The sequence below is a fragment of the Xenopus laevis genome, chromosome 7L, assembly GCF_017654675.1.
Source record: "Xenopus laevis strain J_2021 chromosome 7L, Xenopus_laevis_v10.1, whole genome shotgun sequence".
Taxonomy (NCBI): domain Eukaryota; kingdom Metazoa; phylum Chordata; class Amphibia; order Anura; family Pipidae; genus Xenopus; species Xenopus laevis.
Genome location: NC_054383.1, coordinates 30,940,245 through 30,957,329, shown reverse-complemented (window position 1 = coordinate 30,957,329; position 17,085 = coordinate 30,940,245). Strand labels below are relative to the sequence as shown.

Sequence of the window (17,085 nt, the reverse complement as noted above, 5' to 3'; positions counted from 1 at the left end):
CTGAAGTGTAAATATGCCCGGCTGTGGGTTGCATTGCTTAAAACCAACACTCTGGCAAGGCAGACGCTCTTACTCCAAAATACCGGGCCAACTAAAGCTGAAATATGATGCTGTGATCATTGGAGGAGGTAAATTTCAGTGGATATGTCTGTGCTGTTACTGGGAGCTTGTTGTGTTTTACTGTAGAAATCATTTCAGGTTAAAGGGACAATACTGTTGAAATGTAGCTATGTTAAATATTAGAACAGTTTATCATAAAAACGATTGATTCCTGTGCAAACTAGGTGGAGCTGTTAAAACTTACATTCTACACTTCCTTGTCAGAAAAGCTAAAACTGCAGTAGCAGGAGAATAGTCAGCCTGAGTAAAAGGAGCACTTATATTATTATCTGCACACCTTTCCATATACATGTCTGTGGATAAATGATATTCCATGTGCATGCAGTCAGGACTCTTCTCCCCAGAGCACAGAAGTATTTATTGGTCCAGGGGCAGAAAGTTCTTTCCCTTACCTGCATTCATATTACAAGCTATTTATTGGAAGAAAGAAAATACTGCTGCTAACTTGCAGGACAGTAGGTTACAGACACAGAATATTATGCCTTTTGATATGTAACTCACTATCCCAGCAGAGACACTACTAGAGGTGTTATTTTTACAGTAACAGTCTATGGATAATTTCATGATATATTATGGCAGCTCTCATAAAAATATGCAGAGAGGGGCGTCCTATGCACTCTGTCACACTTATATTATACATAGTCTAAAATGGAAAGAAAAGAGCGTGAAGAGTGTGTGTCAGCTTCTTTTGTTTCATATTGCCCATCTAAATCTGTTCTGCTTGCTAGAATAGAAAGCAACATTACATAATAGGGTGCAGTAGTATTGCTTCCAGAGAAGACACTATGCCCTTTGGAGTAGGGTGTACATTAATTTCCCCCTGCACACTACACACTGGCAGCACACTGGTCCTACTATGCCCTCACAACAGACCTAGGTGGAGTCATCCAACAAACCACAAGAAGAGAAGCATCACTAAGTAGTCCCCTCTAAGCTCATTCAGATGCAAGGACCTTTCCTCCTGGCCTACAGAACAATAAAATAACACATAATTGACACAACTGTTAGTGTGATGGCACATGGGCACAATGTTATGCTCAGGCCTTTATTGGCACTTTTAGACTGAGACTGAGTCCACTGGTTTCTGTTGAATCAGCTACTCGACTTGCTGTATTACACTGGCAAAGAAAACATTGTTCCATCAGCCTTACAGTTGCAGTGTGTGAGATTTCAGTTAGCTTAGATCTTTACTTACTGCACTTTTTGCTTTGTTTTCCGAAGTTGCCTCGTGAGAAAACGAAGCGCTAAGTATGCTATCCCACCAACGATTCAAATTCTTTCTGGTGGGAAGGCATTTGGTGAGATTATTTGCCCGAAGAAGAGAAGATTTGTCCCTGGGCGACTAATCTCCCCTGAATCTTACCGTGTGCCACCAGCCTTACTGATACCGCTCGGTTTCCACAGAGGCTGGCTGGCTGGCAAAGCAGTGGCCCCAGGCTTCTATAGTTAGTTTCTCCACTAAAGTCCGTAAATCCGTCTCTCTGTGTTCCACTCTAAGTTGGTGTTCACAGTATCCCCTGTAACAATACAGTAAGTTGTCTGCAATATCCTTCATCCAGGGCTCTTAACCCAGGAACTGGCCTGCATTTAATTTTCACCATATCACAAGTAGTAATAAGTATCTGGAAATTCAGGGTTGTCAGATGATACTATCAGTTGACTGGACCATTTTCAAGACTGTTACATCAGACTAGAGTGGCTCTAAAATACTCTAATACCAAACACTTAACAACTCCTGTCTGTGCAACATATTATTCTAAAATCTAGGGTGCAAAATTTGCCATTGTATGTAGCCTTTTCGCTAGATGATGGAACATTGTTGGTTATATTTTCCCCCTTTTAAGACCATTAGTGTGGTTGAGCACTGGGTGATCCAGCTTGGCAATCCAAATCTATCTGTCGAGTGTTCTGTTAGTTTGAGGTCAGGTCTGTGGTTCTTCTAATGCTTTGCGCGTGGGGGTATTATTGTTGTGAAAATGCCCACTGCAAAAGTGTTGCCACAAAGCAGCAAGTGTCAAAACTTTTAATTTGTAGAGGCCACTAAACAGGGTGCCACAAACTCTCCATATCAGTCTAGCTCAGTTTCACTCCATAGTCCTCTTCCTACTGCACAGGGGTAGTTTCATCCTCAGAGGCCTTGTTAATACAACCCATTCAGTTAACCCCACCTACACATAGCTATCATAATTCCCTCCCAGAGAGAAAACTAATTGCGGGGCTCCCTGACAAGATTCAGTAATATGTTATGTATTCTTGTAATATATTAACGCCAATACAAGCCAAGACTCTGTAACCTCATCAACATATAATATAGGACAGAAAAAACGTGGTTTCTTAGTTCAGCTCATAAGGCAATAACTTGTTATCTCTCAAATATGGAAGTACCTTTGTTTCACTGGGACAGAAGAGCCATAAATGTTTAAATTGTTCTTTAAATCCATAATTTCTTTCTTTTACAGGACACAATGGGCTTGTGGCGGTACGTGTATTTTCATCTAAGAACTGCCTTGTATACTTCATGCCATGGGATGGTAAAAAGACCCTAATCCTGCTTATGCAAACATAAAAGGTCACTGCTTAAACTAAAATCACAGATATTAACAATTAATTGTTAATGAAAAGAATATGAGAGAACGATCTGTGTCTGCATGTGCTAAACCTTAGAATGAACAATAGAGAACTTGTCTCATTTGGTATCTGAAACATCAGAAAGATGCAGCATGAGTAGGAGCCTTGTTTTTTAACCCATTTACAACTATTAAAAGTGTAATAAGTGTCAGAATTACCCACTGAACAGGCCCGGAACTAGGGGTGCAAAGCTGAGGTGCGCCAGGCACATACCTTCTCTGCTGCCTACCCCTAATCCGGTTCCCTGTCTCATCTCTCCTCACTCATGCCTGGCTGTTCCCTCGCAGTGGGAGGAACTGTGCCCATCTGTTTGTGCACATCCTACTTGCGTGTGTGTCAGGGGGTGGGAGGTGATGCGAACAGCCAGGTTGCCTAGGGTGTCTGGCCGGCCTGGCCCTGCAAACATACTGAAGCTCAAACAAAATGTAATAACTGAACAACACAGACCTCAGCAGAACTGCAGACAGTAAAACAAGTCTGAATACAAACTTGCCTGCTGGTAGTAAGCAAAATATGGCCAAGGTCAAGAGCGGGGAGTAAGAATAAGGAGAGAGGGGAAGGAACTGACTTACAGGACAGGTGACTTGGTCTCAGCAGAAAGGATAAAGATCCAGCAGCAGGTTATGGGAGAGGCAGACTTACATATCCACTTAACTGGGTCATTGCCTGCCTGTATTAGCCATAAGTAACACCCTTGCACGATACCATTGTAGGTCTAAACTTATCCGTGTGTGCAAACCAATATATCTGTTATGACATAGATATACTGCAGGACACCAGTTGTTGTGCACTGAAACCTCTTAGCATCCCTCTACTGCTTGTTAGCAGTCTCTGGAACTGCAGCTCTTTGTTTGGCCAGGCCTATTGTATATCCTATGCTTGTCCTTTGAGCTGTTGCTTGTCCTTTTCTATGGCGAGGATCCAAGTCTGCAAATGAGTTGTACCCTGCTATAAATAGTATATACAGTAGTCTCTTGCTCTAGATTTGAAAATTGTCAAAATTTTAATTACAACATAACAGGCAGGCATAAATTACTCCATATTATGGTCATATTATGATGAAAACCACTATATACTATAAAACTTAGGTTTTGCAACATGGCAAAATGTTTCCAAATGTTGATATTGCATTTTTTGTCCATGACAGGCAGCATATCTGCAGAGATCTGGAGTAAATACAGTGGTTCTTGAGCGGAGGCATTTGATTGGTGGAGCTGCTGTTACAGAGGAAATCATTCCAGGTTAATTTCCTGTTACCTCTAACATGATGCTTGCCTTTTGAATGGCAAGGATTCCAATGACTAGCAGTGGGAGTTGAGAGGTTCTTGGCCAATGGCCCAGATAGTGAATCTTTGCTGTGTGGTTTTTCTCATTCAAAGCTGGTTCGGTATAGATTTTATTTCTAGTTATACCTACCTACTTGACCAGTCTTTTTTCTAAGGGGCTGGTGCAGGTGTGTAGCAATGCAGACCAAGTAAAGAACCCTTCACTATATGATAATGTTGTCAAAGGTGTTGAGGATGGGACAAGCAATAAAGAATTTGCTTTGGGGACCAGTAGTATCTGATTATGGCTCTTTTGGGGAGGATGGTTTATACGGACTTCAATTACCAAATTTTCAGATGTTTATCAACTAATCCTGGAGTTGATAAGAGAGAGAGGCTGAGAGTGAGATATACTGCACAATCTTCTCTTAGCAAAATGAGTTTGAGTCTTCTATGAAGCAAGGACATCCTTAGGGTATATGACACATCATTTAATAAAGTTCCATAGTAATATGAAAATCCTGTACAGCATTTATGAAGTATGTATCCCAATACAGTGCACCCCTTCAAGCTACTATTTAATATACCCCGTTAATAATAAGGGGCAAATTCATCAAGGGTCGAATATCGAGGGTTAATTAACCCTCGATATTCGACTGGGGATTTTGCGCAAATACTTCGATCGAAGGAATAATCGTTCGATCGAACGATTCGAAGGGATTTTAATCCAACGATCGAAGGATTATCATTCGACCAAAAAAATTTAGCCACGCCTATGGGACCTTCCCCATAGGCTAACAATGAGTTCGGTAACTTTTAAGTGGCGAACTAGGGGGTCGAAGTTTTTTCTTAAAGAGACAGTACTTCGACTATCGAATGGTCGAATAGTCAAGCGATTTTTAGTTTGAATCGTTCGATTCGAAGTCGTAGTCGAAGGTCGAAGTAGCCCATTCGGTGGTCGAAGTAGCCAAAAAACACTTCAAATTCGAAGTTTTTTTTCTTCTATTCCTTCACTCGAACTTAATGAATGGGCCCCTAAGTGTTGATTGTTACTCTACAAGACTCTAAACAGAAGGGAAAATTGTCAATCCAATGAACTCTTCCAACTGGGCACCCAAAGAATGGACTTGCAAAGGCTCATACACCTATATAAATGCATTAATGGTTTAGTAAAATGAGAAACCAGGTCTACTTTGGAAAGAGAGAGGTCTCAGACTAAAATGGCAGCAGGTGGATCATTATTGTTGTTGAACTGGTCTGCATGAAACATCCTCTGTGTATTTCACTGCTCCTATACTCGGATCCCTATGATATAATAAATCAGTAATGCCTTCATGCAAATTGAAAATACTCTATTTCGAGCTGAATGGGTTTTAGGGTTGAGGGTTACATTTACTATTACTACATTTTGTTGCTAGGCTGCTAATGAATGTAGCCCTTTCAAGACAATGGGTAGGTTGATTATTTTATATCTGTTTAAATCTTTTACCAATGTGAATTTTTATTTATTGTTTTTAAGGTTTTAAGTTCTCTAGGGCATCTTACCTTCTCAGTTTGCTTAGACCTCAGATCTACAAGGACCTAGAACTAAAGGTGAGTTTTACGTTAGTCAATTTTCTTTACCAAAATTATTGGTCAGGCCACACTTGTCTGGCTTGTCAGTATACACATACACACACACAAAATGCGGATGCAGCTAGAGGGGCTTATTCCCAGCCTGTGGTTATACACCGGCCAAAACAGCCCAATGGGACGCTAGCTTTAATTGTGATCTCTAAATTCAGTGTAGAGACGCAGACTATAACAAATGCAAATTTAGTGTGCCTCTTTATATATAGGTGAGAAGGTGAGGCCAGGCATGAGTCTTATAACTAGGCAGCAATCTGTGCAGAAGTTCCCATGTAATAGAGCATGTTATATTCAATTATGTTTGTGCATCTTACACAGCCAGTGTAAAACACATTTCTTTTGCAACTCCCTTGGCCACAGGATTGAACTTTACTATACAAATCACATCAAGGAATACAGTTTTACTATAGATTCATAGAAACAGTACGTACCCATCAAGTTCATCTTTATTAAGTAATATTTCCCATAGCGCTGATTCAGAATGTGGGAAAAATATTAATAATCTTAATCCATTTTTGAGAAAATATCCTTCCTATCTCCAGCTACTTCATAAATATGTATGAATTATTACTTTCTAAGGCTCCCATTTGGAGGGATCTAGTTTCACAGAATGTTAAGGAAATTCCCAGGATTTCTGTACCATCGGAGAAACAGCAAGCCTAGTGATTTTTCATTTAGCTGTTTTAAAAAATATTCTGATTTGTGATACCTTTAAAGGCTCGTATACATGGTAACACCATACAGAAGGCATCCAAGCCTTTTACAATTGATATCTCTTTTATTATCTGTTCATATATGATAATTACAGGTTTGTTGAGCTGTGGAACTAACACCAAGATTCCACAGTTTTATTAATTCTGTATGTACAATTTCTGGTGCTCTTATTTATGAAAGTTCATATGTTATACCAGTAATTAAACCAATATTTTCATACATTTTTAGCTGACTTGGTCCAGATTTTTACTTACAGCTACGACAATTGGCTGTATAAAAAGTGAATGCCATATTTCTATGATGCTTTTTTACCCCTCCTATAAATATGCCCTTTGGATCAATGTGGTACCGAGTGTAAAGTTTGGTCTGGTCTAATATCACATCACAGATGCTTCATTATTGTAGCTGCTATAGCCCAGTGCAAGTTAAATGCTATTCTCTATTTCATTTGCAGACATTGTCTTAATAACTTAATATTTGCACATCTGGGAGTTTATAAGGAAGGAGCCATGCAATGCAAAACAAGCACATAGCTGCTCACCCTTGATTTCCTGTAATTCAATTACTAGATATGAGGGCTTCATTACATAGACCCTGAGAAAAAGTGCAGGGGAACTAAGGGGTGCAAGACTGGTTCCCTTAGTACTTATGCATAGAACACTTCTGCCTGGGGACTGGCAGTGATCTCCATCAATGAGCCCTGCTGATTCTGAGTTACTATGTATATTAAATACATTGTAAAGTACAGACACTGTATTCCAATAGATCACTTCCTATTATTGTTTCAGAAACATGGATTAAAAGTTTATTTTCGGGACCCTCATTCCTTTACTCCTATACTGGAAGCCAATAATGGACATGCACCGAGATCACTTCTTCTGGGCGCAGATATGGCGGAAAACCAAAGGCAGATCGCAAGGTTTTCTGAGAGAGATGCAAAGGTGGGTAGTCCATGAACACTATAATAAATATGTGTGTGTGTGTTACAGCTGATATATTCATAAGGATTGATTTTCCTGGGCCCGCAACAGAACAGTAGCGAAGTGTGCCTTATGGCACACATAGTTTGAAATAAAATAACTTCAACATAATCTTTTGTGTGAGAAAAGGAAAAACAGTGTCTTTAATGTGAAAATACAGTATATTGTTACCTGTGCATCTGTTTTGTGTTTGTCTATGGAAAATAAATCACATATCCACTGCAGAAAAATATGACTCATCATAAGTTGTCACATCTGTGCAGGGGACGTTAGCACTGCATAATTTCCGGATATTCACACGGCAGCACGAGTGGGCAAATTGGTAGCACAGTGAGATGTGTCAGGATAAACCACCTACCCATTTACTCTTCTGGCTTCTCATCCAAAACAATTGTCTATAGATTCAGCACACACTGACCCAAAACAAGGATATGTTTTGCTTCAAAAACGCATTTAGCGCACTGTAGGGGTCGTTTAAGGAAGAACACTAATGAATTCGCTGCTGCCGGAAATACAAGTCTCTATGCTCTATTTTGGAGCACAAAGATTTGCTGCAATTTATCTACATGCAGGTCAGAGTGGATGGTACCCATTGTTTTGCTCCCTGCCCTGCAAGTAGTAAATGACTCCTGTATCTTGTAGATCAGTGATGTTCAGCTTCTTGTGATGTGTCATGTAGTGAGAAGTAGTCTAAAGTCCTCAAGCTTCCGCAGGACAGCTGTGTTGTCTCTATTTAATCTGCTCTAGTGCAAGCAACAAAACAACAAAACATATCTTTGCATTGGTGAGAATCAAAACTTGCATCTCATTAGTGTTGAAAATGCAGATGAAGGATATTTTCCCTAATGTCATTAGTTTTTCTGGCACAACGGTGTAAGCAGGATTTTGCTGTTCCTCTATTCTTTAAAGGCATATCCAGAATATGAGAACTTTATGAATCGCCTGGTGTTGGCTATAGATCCTCTCCTGGACGCTCCCCCTTTAGACACAAAAGCCATTTTTGAAGGGACACTTCTAAGAAGATTGAGGTCACTAAAAACACTCCAGCCATTGCTGAAAGCAGGTCAGTAGCACTTTGTGGGCAGTAGCTGTTTTTGTCTTTTATATTTTTTGTATTGTAATCGACTGGTTCTTGTGCAAAACATGCAAACAAGGTCAAGTTGGTAAAAATTAATTATTACAGGTATGGAACCTGTTATCCAGAATGCTCGGGACCTGGGGTTTTCCAAATAACAGATATTTTAGTAATTTGGATCTGTATACCTTAAGTCTACTAGAAAATTATGTAACCGTAACATGAACCCAATAGGCTGGTTTTGCTTCCAATAAGGATTGATTATATCTAAATTTGGATGAAGTACAAGGTACTGTGAAAAATGTATCATTTTTAAAAAATTTGACTATTTGAATAAAATGAAATCTATGGGAGATGTACTTTCCGTAATTTGGAGCTTTCTGTATAATGGGTTTCCAGATAACGGATCCCATACCTGTACCAGTAGTAGCACTTGTTGTCAGGTAAATTAGTATTGGAGTGACATTCAATTAGATAATATGAAATATTTAATAAAACAGTATTGTCATGGCTTTTTTCCCATCTAGGACTAACACTGGGAAGTCAGTTTCCTAAATATTATGAAGTCCTCACTGCCCCTATATGCAAGGTATGTAGTGCATTTCTTCTGTAGGCACAAATTGATGCAAATACCTGCATCTTGTTTATAAACATTTGGGGTTATGTTCTAAAAGTTAAAACGTCTGCTACAGGTGCAGTTGCCAGTAGCAACCAATCAGCAGGTAGAATTTACCGATCACATGTTTAAAAGAAAATTATCTTATGGGTTGGTATCTGTTGAGACACCTGCGCAAAGGGTTTTTGGTAACTTATATTGTCAACTTATTTTTGGTTACTTTATTGAAATTTATGCTGTTTAATTTTATTAAACACCAGCATTTTTTACAGAACAATAAGATTACAACTCGGAACAATTAGTTCCAGCACAGAAAAGAGCATTTGTGATCCGTTAATCCTCTCATTAACTTACACTGTATTTAATATGAAATCAGCTTTTGCCCATTAATGAATTGGTGGGTATTAGAGCTCAGAACCACTGCTTAGCTCATCCCATTGAAAAGAACGGTGATTGACATTCATCTGCTTTAATAAATATCTCAATTTGTCAAACACCTTTCTGATTGTCAATACAATAGCTTGACTTGTTATAGAAAAAACATGGTATTAGCAGAACATGCAGAGATTTCTGGCCCTTGCTCACAGAAATTAAGACATGGTGCCTCAAGGTTCTACAGGAAAAAAAGTAATGGTCAGTGTTGATGAAATTCTAAAAAGGATCTGACAAATGTACAGGTTTGTTGCTTCTTCTCCCTTGCTACAGAAATCCATGTTGTGAAATCCATGTGTAACCCTAATGGTAGTTGCTTTTTGGACTGGAACACTTAGAAGATTAGTAGCCCACAATCTATATATAATCACAGTGCCAAGCTGTGTGTCTTCGGTCTGTATCATTGAAGAGTGGGTTACTAATTGTCTGATGTGTCTCTAAAGGTGGCCATACACGGGCAGATTAAAGCTGCCGATATCGGTCCTTTAGACCGATTCTGCGTGGGGGTTCCCGACAGGTCCTCCCTATCGATATCAGGCCAAAAATCGCCAGATAGCGATTGTTCAAGTTTGATTTTTTTCCACTATCCAGGACCGCATCAGCTCGTTGATGCAGTCCTGTGACCCGTCGGTGCCCATTCGTAGCATTGTAATCCGATCAAGGGCCGAAAGTTTGTATTCACCCAGCCGTTAGTGGGTATATCATGTTAAGATCTGCTTGTTTGGTGACCTCGCCAAACGAGCGGATCTAATAATGTATGGCCACCTTAACTTGACTATAGGTGGCCATACACGGGCCTATTAAAGCTGCAGACAGACCGAGTCGGCCAGGACTAAAAATCCAGTTGGATTTGTTCGCTGATGCTGTCCTGTGTACCGCCCGTTACCCCTTGTTATGATCCGATCATTGGGCCAAATGAGTGGATCTCTTAGTGTGTGGCCACCTTATGAACACTCTAGTAAGTCATAACATCATGCTAGGTCTTGTATATAACCAGAAGTATAAAGAGAATCACTATTTATGAATGAACTTACTGTACGTATATACTGTATAATGGCTACTTGAATGAGATTACTTACTGTAAACTTAATTTGTGTATTTCAAGTTCAAATGGGAAACCTTTTTATACTTAATAGATGTATTGTTTCTTAGAGCTCTTATATACAGTTTTTTTAATGCAGTCCTGTGTGGTTGCTCTTTAATGAATTCTATCACATAGGAACTCATGTGTTATAGGACCCCCAAGCTGCCGAAAAGCTTGTCGCATCTTATCTGTGTGATTTAGTTCACTGAGTACTGTCACTAGAGGATAGAATAAAGTCCCATGCAGTGAAACACATGACAAGCATTGCATGGGATAGTATAAAGAAACATAAATGTGCCCCAAGTGTTGCTTTAAAGGAAAACTATACCCCCCAAACAATGTAGGTCTCTATTAAAAGATACTGAGTAAAACAGCTCATGTGTAAAACCCTGCTTCATGTAAATGAACCATTATCATAATAATATACTTTTTTAGTAGTATGTGCCATTGGGTAATCATAAATAGAAAATTGCCATTTTAAAAAATAAGGGCCGCCCACTGAGATCGTAAGATTCACTGTGCACACATACAAACCACATGTAAGGTCATATGAGCCAATTAACAGACAGAGTTCTGCCTTTTGCTTCCTCACTTCTTCCTGTTACAGTTAGTGTTGTAGTATTTCTGGTCAGCTGATCTCTGAGGCAGCACAGATAGAGTCACAAAATGGTGGTTCAAGGCAAGAGATGTGAAAGGGCAATATTTATGTAAATATATATTCCAATTTGGTAAGATTCTTTAATATGTCATTCAATTTGATATAAACTATCTGTTGCTTAAGTATTCATTTTTGGGGTATAGTTTTCCTTTAAGGATCCATCCTTGATGCTGCCGGACTATAACTGGTATTAAACATCCATAATTGATGGAGCACTGCTCGATGTCGTATCCAATGCTGGAGTAAACTCATTGTTAAATTATGGAAGTCAGTAATCCAGCCAAACCACGTATGAAGCATGGCATTGTTCCATTTGCTATCCTATTATTTGATCTGTCAGTCACCCTGCATCGTATTTTGTTTCCTGACATTTGAATTGTGGGTGGCTGATGCAGAGACAATTCTTTTAGCGCTCTAATAAGCCACCATCTCCAGTTAAGAGGGAACACTGTGCAAAATCAGTTTTAAATGTGTTATTTTAATTTTCAATATTTTTTCTAAATATATCCTGTTAAATATTCCAACCAGAGTTGAAGTCAGATTTTAGCCAAATCAGTACAACAGTGAGAGCACCTGTCTTATAAAGCTACAGCATCGGAGACTGGGTAAAGCCCGTAGACTGAATCTGTCTGACACCAAAAATGGATGTTTTGTGACATCGGGCAAATTGCAAGTGTGATCGTATAGCAGGTCTAATGATTGCAGCAGCAATTTTTCCTGTGAAGGCTTCAAGCCTGCCTACTAGTTTGACATACATTAACTATACCTGATATACAGCATAATGGTTCGCCTCAATTAGAATTCTCAGTAAGAAATGGGAGTTTCAGAGGCTCAGCTCAGTGCTGTATAACAGGTGTGCTACCGCTTGTAATTTCTGGCATTTCAACCTCCATTTCAGCTTGTCCTCTTCCAAAACCATCTGGTGATGGAGTATATGGTATGGGTCAATATAAAATTGCTATTATAGCAGTTAACAAATATACAATATAGTACATAGGGAAAATGGTATAGTAAACAAATCACAGTAATGTAAGAATATGTGAGTTAAAAGAAACATAAGGGAAGAATCCCTGCAATGACTGGACCATAGTGCAAACCTTAGACACCCTCCTCCTGTCTATATTCACCTTCTCTGTTCCTTTCTTCAACGGTTTCTTCATCATTTGATTGATTCCTTCGCTACAATTTTGTCTCTCCTTTGCCCACCCCTTTTAGTCTCCTTCTTTATTTCTGATTGCCTCCCATTTTAATTCCTAATTTTTTAAAGGAAAACTATACCCCCAAACAATGTTGGTCTCTATAAAAAGATATTGCATAAAACAGCTCATATGTAAAATCCTGCTTCATGTAAATAAACCATTTTCATAATAATATACTTTTCTAGTAGCATGTGCCATTGGGTAATCATAAATAGAAAACTGCCATTTTAAAAAATAAGGGCCGCCCCCCCCCTGGGATCGTAGGATTCACTGTACTCACAAACATACCAACAAACCATACATGTTAGGTCACATGAGCAAATTAACAGACAGAGTTGTGTATTTTGCTTCCACACTTCTTCCTGTTACAGTTAGAGTTGTAGCATTTCTGGTCAGGTGATCTCTGAGGCAGCACACAGACCATCACAAAATGGGGGTTCAAGGCAAGAGATGTAAAAGGACAATATTTACTTAAATATATATTCCAGTTTGGTAAGATTCTTTAATATGCCGCTTAATATGATACGAACTATCTGTTGCTTAAGTGTTCATTTTGGTGGGTATAGTTTTCCTTTAACATTCCAAGCTTCTTCTGTTTTATTTTTCCATGGATTTTTTTGCCTTATTCTCTCTTCTTTCCCTTTTCGCCACCTTTTCTACTACCTGTTCTCCCTTGGTTCTCCCACCCTTAGGGAAGCATCCAAGTTAAAGTGCAAAGTACCAAGTTCATGACTTATTGGACATGTCTAAATACTGTTTTTAAAGGCACTAAGAATGAGAAGAGCTTCTAGAGAGAAGCTCTTCTCATTGCCTTTAAAACCAGTATTTACACATGTCCAATAAGTCATGAGGTTGGTTCATTTTGGTGCTTCTGCTCAGGTGCATGGCTTTCTGACTGGAGAAGATGTTTGGCTTCTTCAGTGGTTTGTGTTAAGGAGCAAGAGCCATGGTGCTTCTGTATTTAAGTGTGGCTTGGTAGATTAGTGCAACCATTGAAATCGGGGCCACCAGTAGAGGTAGTATGGGAGCCTTTTGCAATTTGCAACAACAAAAAAATTCCTGCTTCTCCTTGACAAGGACTAAACCACCCATATGCCATAGCCATGAGTAAATATATAAATTATTAAAACGTTAAATAAATATATGTAAGAAACATCGTTTTCATGTATGGAAAAATTCTTTAATTCTTTAAACAGTTTGATTAAAGCAGAGCCTATACGGATGCCATGAGTTCTTATTAATCTATAAAATGTGAAGCATCTTGGACATTCCAGGCAGCTCACCAGTCAGGTTTCCCATCAATCACTCAGATAGCTGCAGGGCCTTGCGTTCTCTATTACAAATCACTTACAATCTCTGTATGTGTTTTTCTCTCTCTCAGATCCTTGATCAGTGGTTTGAGTCTGAGCCTTTGAAATGTACACTGGCTACAGATGCTGTAATTGGAGCCATGGCAAGTCCGGCCACCCCTGGAAGTGGGTATGTGAAGAGCATTTTTTTCCGACATCTAAACGTCCAGATTGTTTTATATTATTCTCTTCTCATGGTCAGTACCAAGCTGTTTTAAATCTGCACTGAATCGATATTCATTTTAGTTATAAAGCAATGCACAGCAGAAATGCACTCTGATTTATTTACTCTCCTTCTGAAGTGACTTTATACTGGAACCATAAGTAAGTGTCACATGCGGGTCAGCTATTGGTCCGCTCTGAAAAGATATGTCAGACCCAGACAAGAGCTATTAAAGGCACTAATTCAGTTTGACTTTAGCTTTTGTCATGTCTTTGAATGCTCTATCTGACTTTAAAAGGACCTCAGTGCTAAAATACTGTATAAGCCCTGTTTTTGCTCAACATTTTCCTGTTTGACTCATATATATGAACAATAAAATTAAAAGGCCGACTTATAGAACTATGTATGACATTACATCTTATAATAAATGCTTTATTACCTTGATTAGAATGTATTTAGATAAAGATACACAAGAGACACCCTGTTTGATGTCACTTGCTCTTATTAGGAGCAAGCCCACTGAACATAGATTGAGAGGAAGGTAGAAGAGGCAAGAGATTCAATCCCCAAGGAGTCAAATTAAATAGGACATTCATGGTCCAAGGAGTAATATGTTCCCACCCACTGTTGCACACTAGCATCTACCAAGAAATCTAAGCGGGGTACTAATGCCATTTTCCTACTTGCAGGTGCATGTGAATTACAGTTTTGCCAATATGAATACACCAACCAGGCTGTAGAGGAATGAGGGACTGCATTTTTGCAGCTGAAAGCCACAGACAAATACAGCATTGACTGCAAACTATTAAAGCAGGCTCATTGCGATTTGCTGCAAAGGGAACAGACTTACTTGCAATCCTGGCTTTAATTGTGAAATGAATGCCTTATGTCCAGTAGAGCAGGCTAGGAATTCTGTGATTCCCTAACAGTTAGCTAGTGTCATAGGAAAACACCACTAACAGCATTCACGGGCCAATGTCTTGACTGGGTTCCTCTCAGTGGAAGGAAATGAGGGATTAGCACACTTTATTGTATTTTACCTCCCAATGAAGCACTAAACATAATTAGAACTAATAAATCACTTAAAGATACAGTTGAGTGTAAAAATAAAAACTGGGTAAACAGATGACTTGACAAAATAAAAAATGGTTCTAATATAGTTAGTTAGCCAAAAATAAATAAAGGCTGGAGTGACTGGATGGCTAATATAACAGAACAGAACCCAACTTCCTGCTTTTCGGTGCTCTAACTCTGAGTTAGTCAGTGAATTGAAGGGAGGCCACATGGGACATAACTGTTCAGTGAGTTTGCAATTGATCCTCAGCATTCAGCTCAGATTTAAAAGCAAATAGTTATGACCCATGTGCCCCCCTCGAGTCACTGATCGGTTATTGCCTGGTAACCAATCAGTGGAAACCAAGAGAGCTGAAAAGCAGGAAGTAGTGTTCTGGCTATTATGTTAGACATCCAGTCACTCCAGCCTTTATACATTACATTTCTGGCAAACTAACTATATTGATTTATTTTTATTTTGTACAGCCTATCTATTTACCCAGTTTTTATTTCTTTACTGAACAATTCCTTTAACGAGATGGCATAGAATAGTTTTCAGGGTCATTGGCTCTATTCAACTAAGTGTTAGGCCATGGTTTACAAATAAAGGGTGTGTGTCTCTCTTATTAGGTTCAAATGAAATTTAAATGGATTCTGAGAATAATATACAGTGTGAATTGTCCTAGGTATGTGCTCTTGCATCATGTCATGGGAGAGTTGGAAGGAAAGAAAGGATCGTGGGGATACGTAGAAGGAGGGATGGGCATGGTTTCCCAAGCCATTGCCAAATCTGCAGCAGCCTCTGGGGCTGAGATTTATACAGAGAAGGTATGTACACATTATTTCACTTTTATCTTCATGTTGCTTACTGATGGGGGGTGACATGTGGCTTATTATGTGCTGTAAACTATCTGAATGAGAGAGTCTTTACTGTTTTGCCTTAATTTTCCTCAATGTGGGCTCTGATGTAAGACAGTCCTATGCAAGGGCTTAATGGGAAAATTGTTGTGTCAAGACTGGAACTTTCCACAGGCATGTCAAACGGTTGCACGTTTAAAATTGTCGTGAGGATGGTGTCACTCGTTTGCTTGTGAATCTTTGGATGCAAGTCTGATATAGTTATATGTGCTCTCTGCACTAATCGACTGCGCTGTAAAGGTGAGTGCCGTGGGGAGGGGTGGGGGTCGCAAAAAAAAGGCCGCCGCAGGCAGCATAATGGCAAGAATTGCCCCGGGATGCATCTATTGCCCAAGTCTGTTTTGGGGAACCCTGGATTTGCCACCACATTCAGGGTTTCAATAGCGTTATGGTTCTTTGGCATCTGTAGGTGCACAACACAAAGTTGTTCACAATGAATAAACTTTCTTTGCTGCAGCAACACACTATGCCCCAGTCATCTATTTTATGTAGATGACCTAGAAGTGGATAGACAGTGCTCCCAAAGTCAAGTTACAGCTGTTTTAGTGTCTCTGTAATAAAAGCATGGGACTTGTTATCCAGAATGCTCGGGACCTGGGGATTTTCCGTATAACGGATCTTTCTGTTATTTGGAACTTCATACCTTAAAGAGATACCGACATGTTCCTATAAAAATCATAGGAAAGTGTCAGTATCAAGTATGTGCTCCTCGAAGCCCCCGTCAAAGCCGGGGTGGAGCACGGGTGACAGAGGCAGACACAATGAAGTAGGTAGAGTTATGACTCCAAACACAACTGGCTGGATTTGCATCCATTTTTCTTAATGTTGTAAACTGGACAGAAAGTTTTGATGTCCAGTTCAAAACCACACTGGTGGCAACCCTATCTCTTATCTATATTCTGCCTGATGAGTAAACCCAATCCTTGAATTACAGGTATTGGATTGATTATCCCTCAGTTATCCAGAAAGCTCTGAAATACAGCAGTGATAATTTATAAAAAACTGTTTCTTATTTTTGATTGATTTGCTCTTTTATTTGTTGTTTCCATCATAAGAAATGAACCTCACTAATTTCTTGGCTCAAAACCAAACAACAGGTCTTAGAACAACCGAACTGTTCGGGTCAAAACCGAACAGGTGGCAACCCTAACTGTACTTGACTTACATGTTCCTATGATTTTTTATAGAAAAGTGTCGGTATT

General features: G+C 39.3%; 1 protein-coding gene across 1 annotated transcript in view; it reads left to right on the top strand.

Moving 5' to 3' along the window:
• The window catches only part of pyroxd2.L (pyridine nucleotide-disulphide oxidoreductase domain 2 L homeolog), a 36,419-nt gene continuing 19,334 nt past the window's right edge, over positions 1 to 17,085 (top strand). Inside the window, 9 exon segments of the mRNA NM_001095120.1 lie at positions 1 to 128; positions 2,580 to 2,599; positions 3,896 to 3,989; positions 5,533 to 5,606; positions 7,145 to 7,297; positions 8,246 to 8,399; positions 8,939 to 9,000; positions 13,782 to 13,879; positions 15,652 to 15,793. Of these exon segments, the coding sequence (NP_001088589.1) occupies positions 14 to 128; positions 2,580 to 2,599; positions 3,896 to 3,989; positions 5,533 to 5,606; positions 7,145 to 7,297; positions 8,246 to 8,399; positions 8,939 to 9,000; positions 13,782 to 13,879; positions 15,652 to 15,793 (912 nt within the window). The 5' untranslated portion in view covers positions 1 to 13.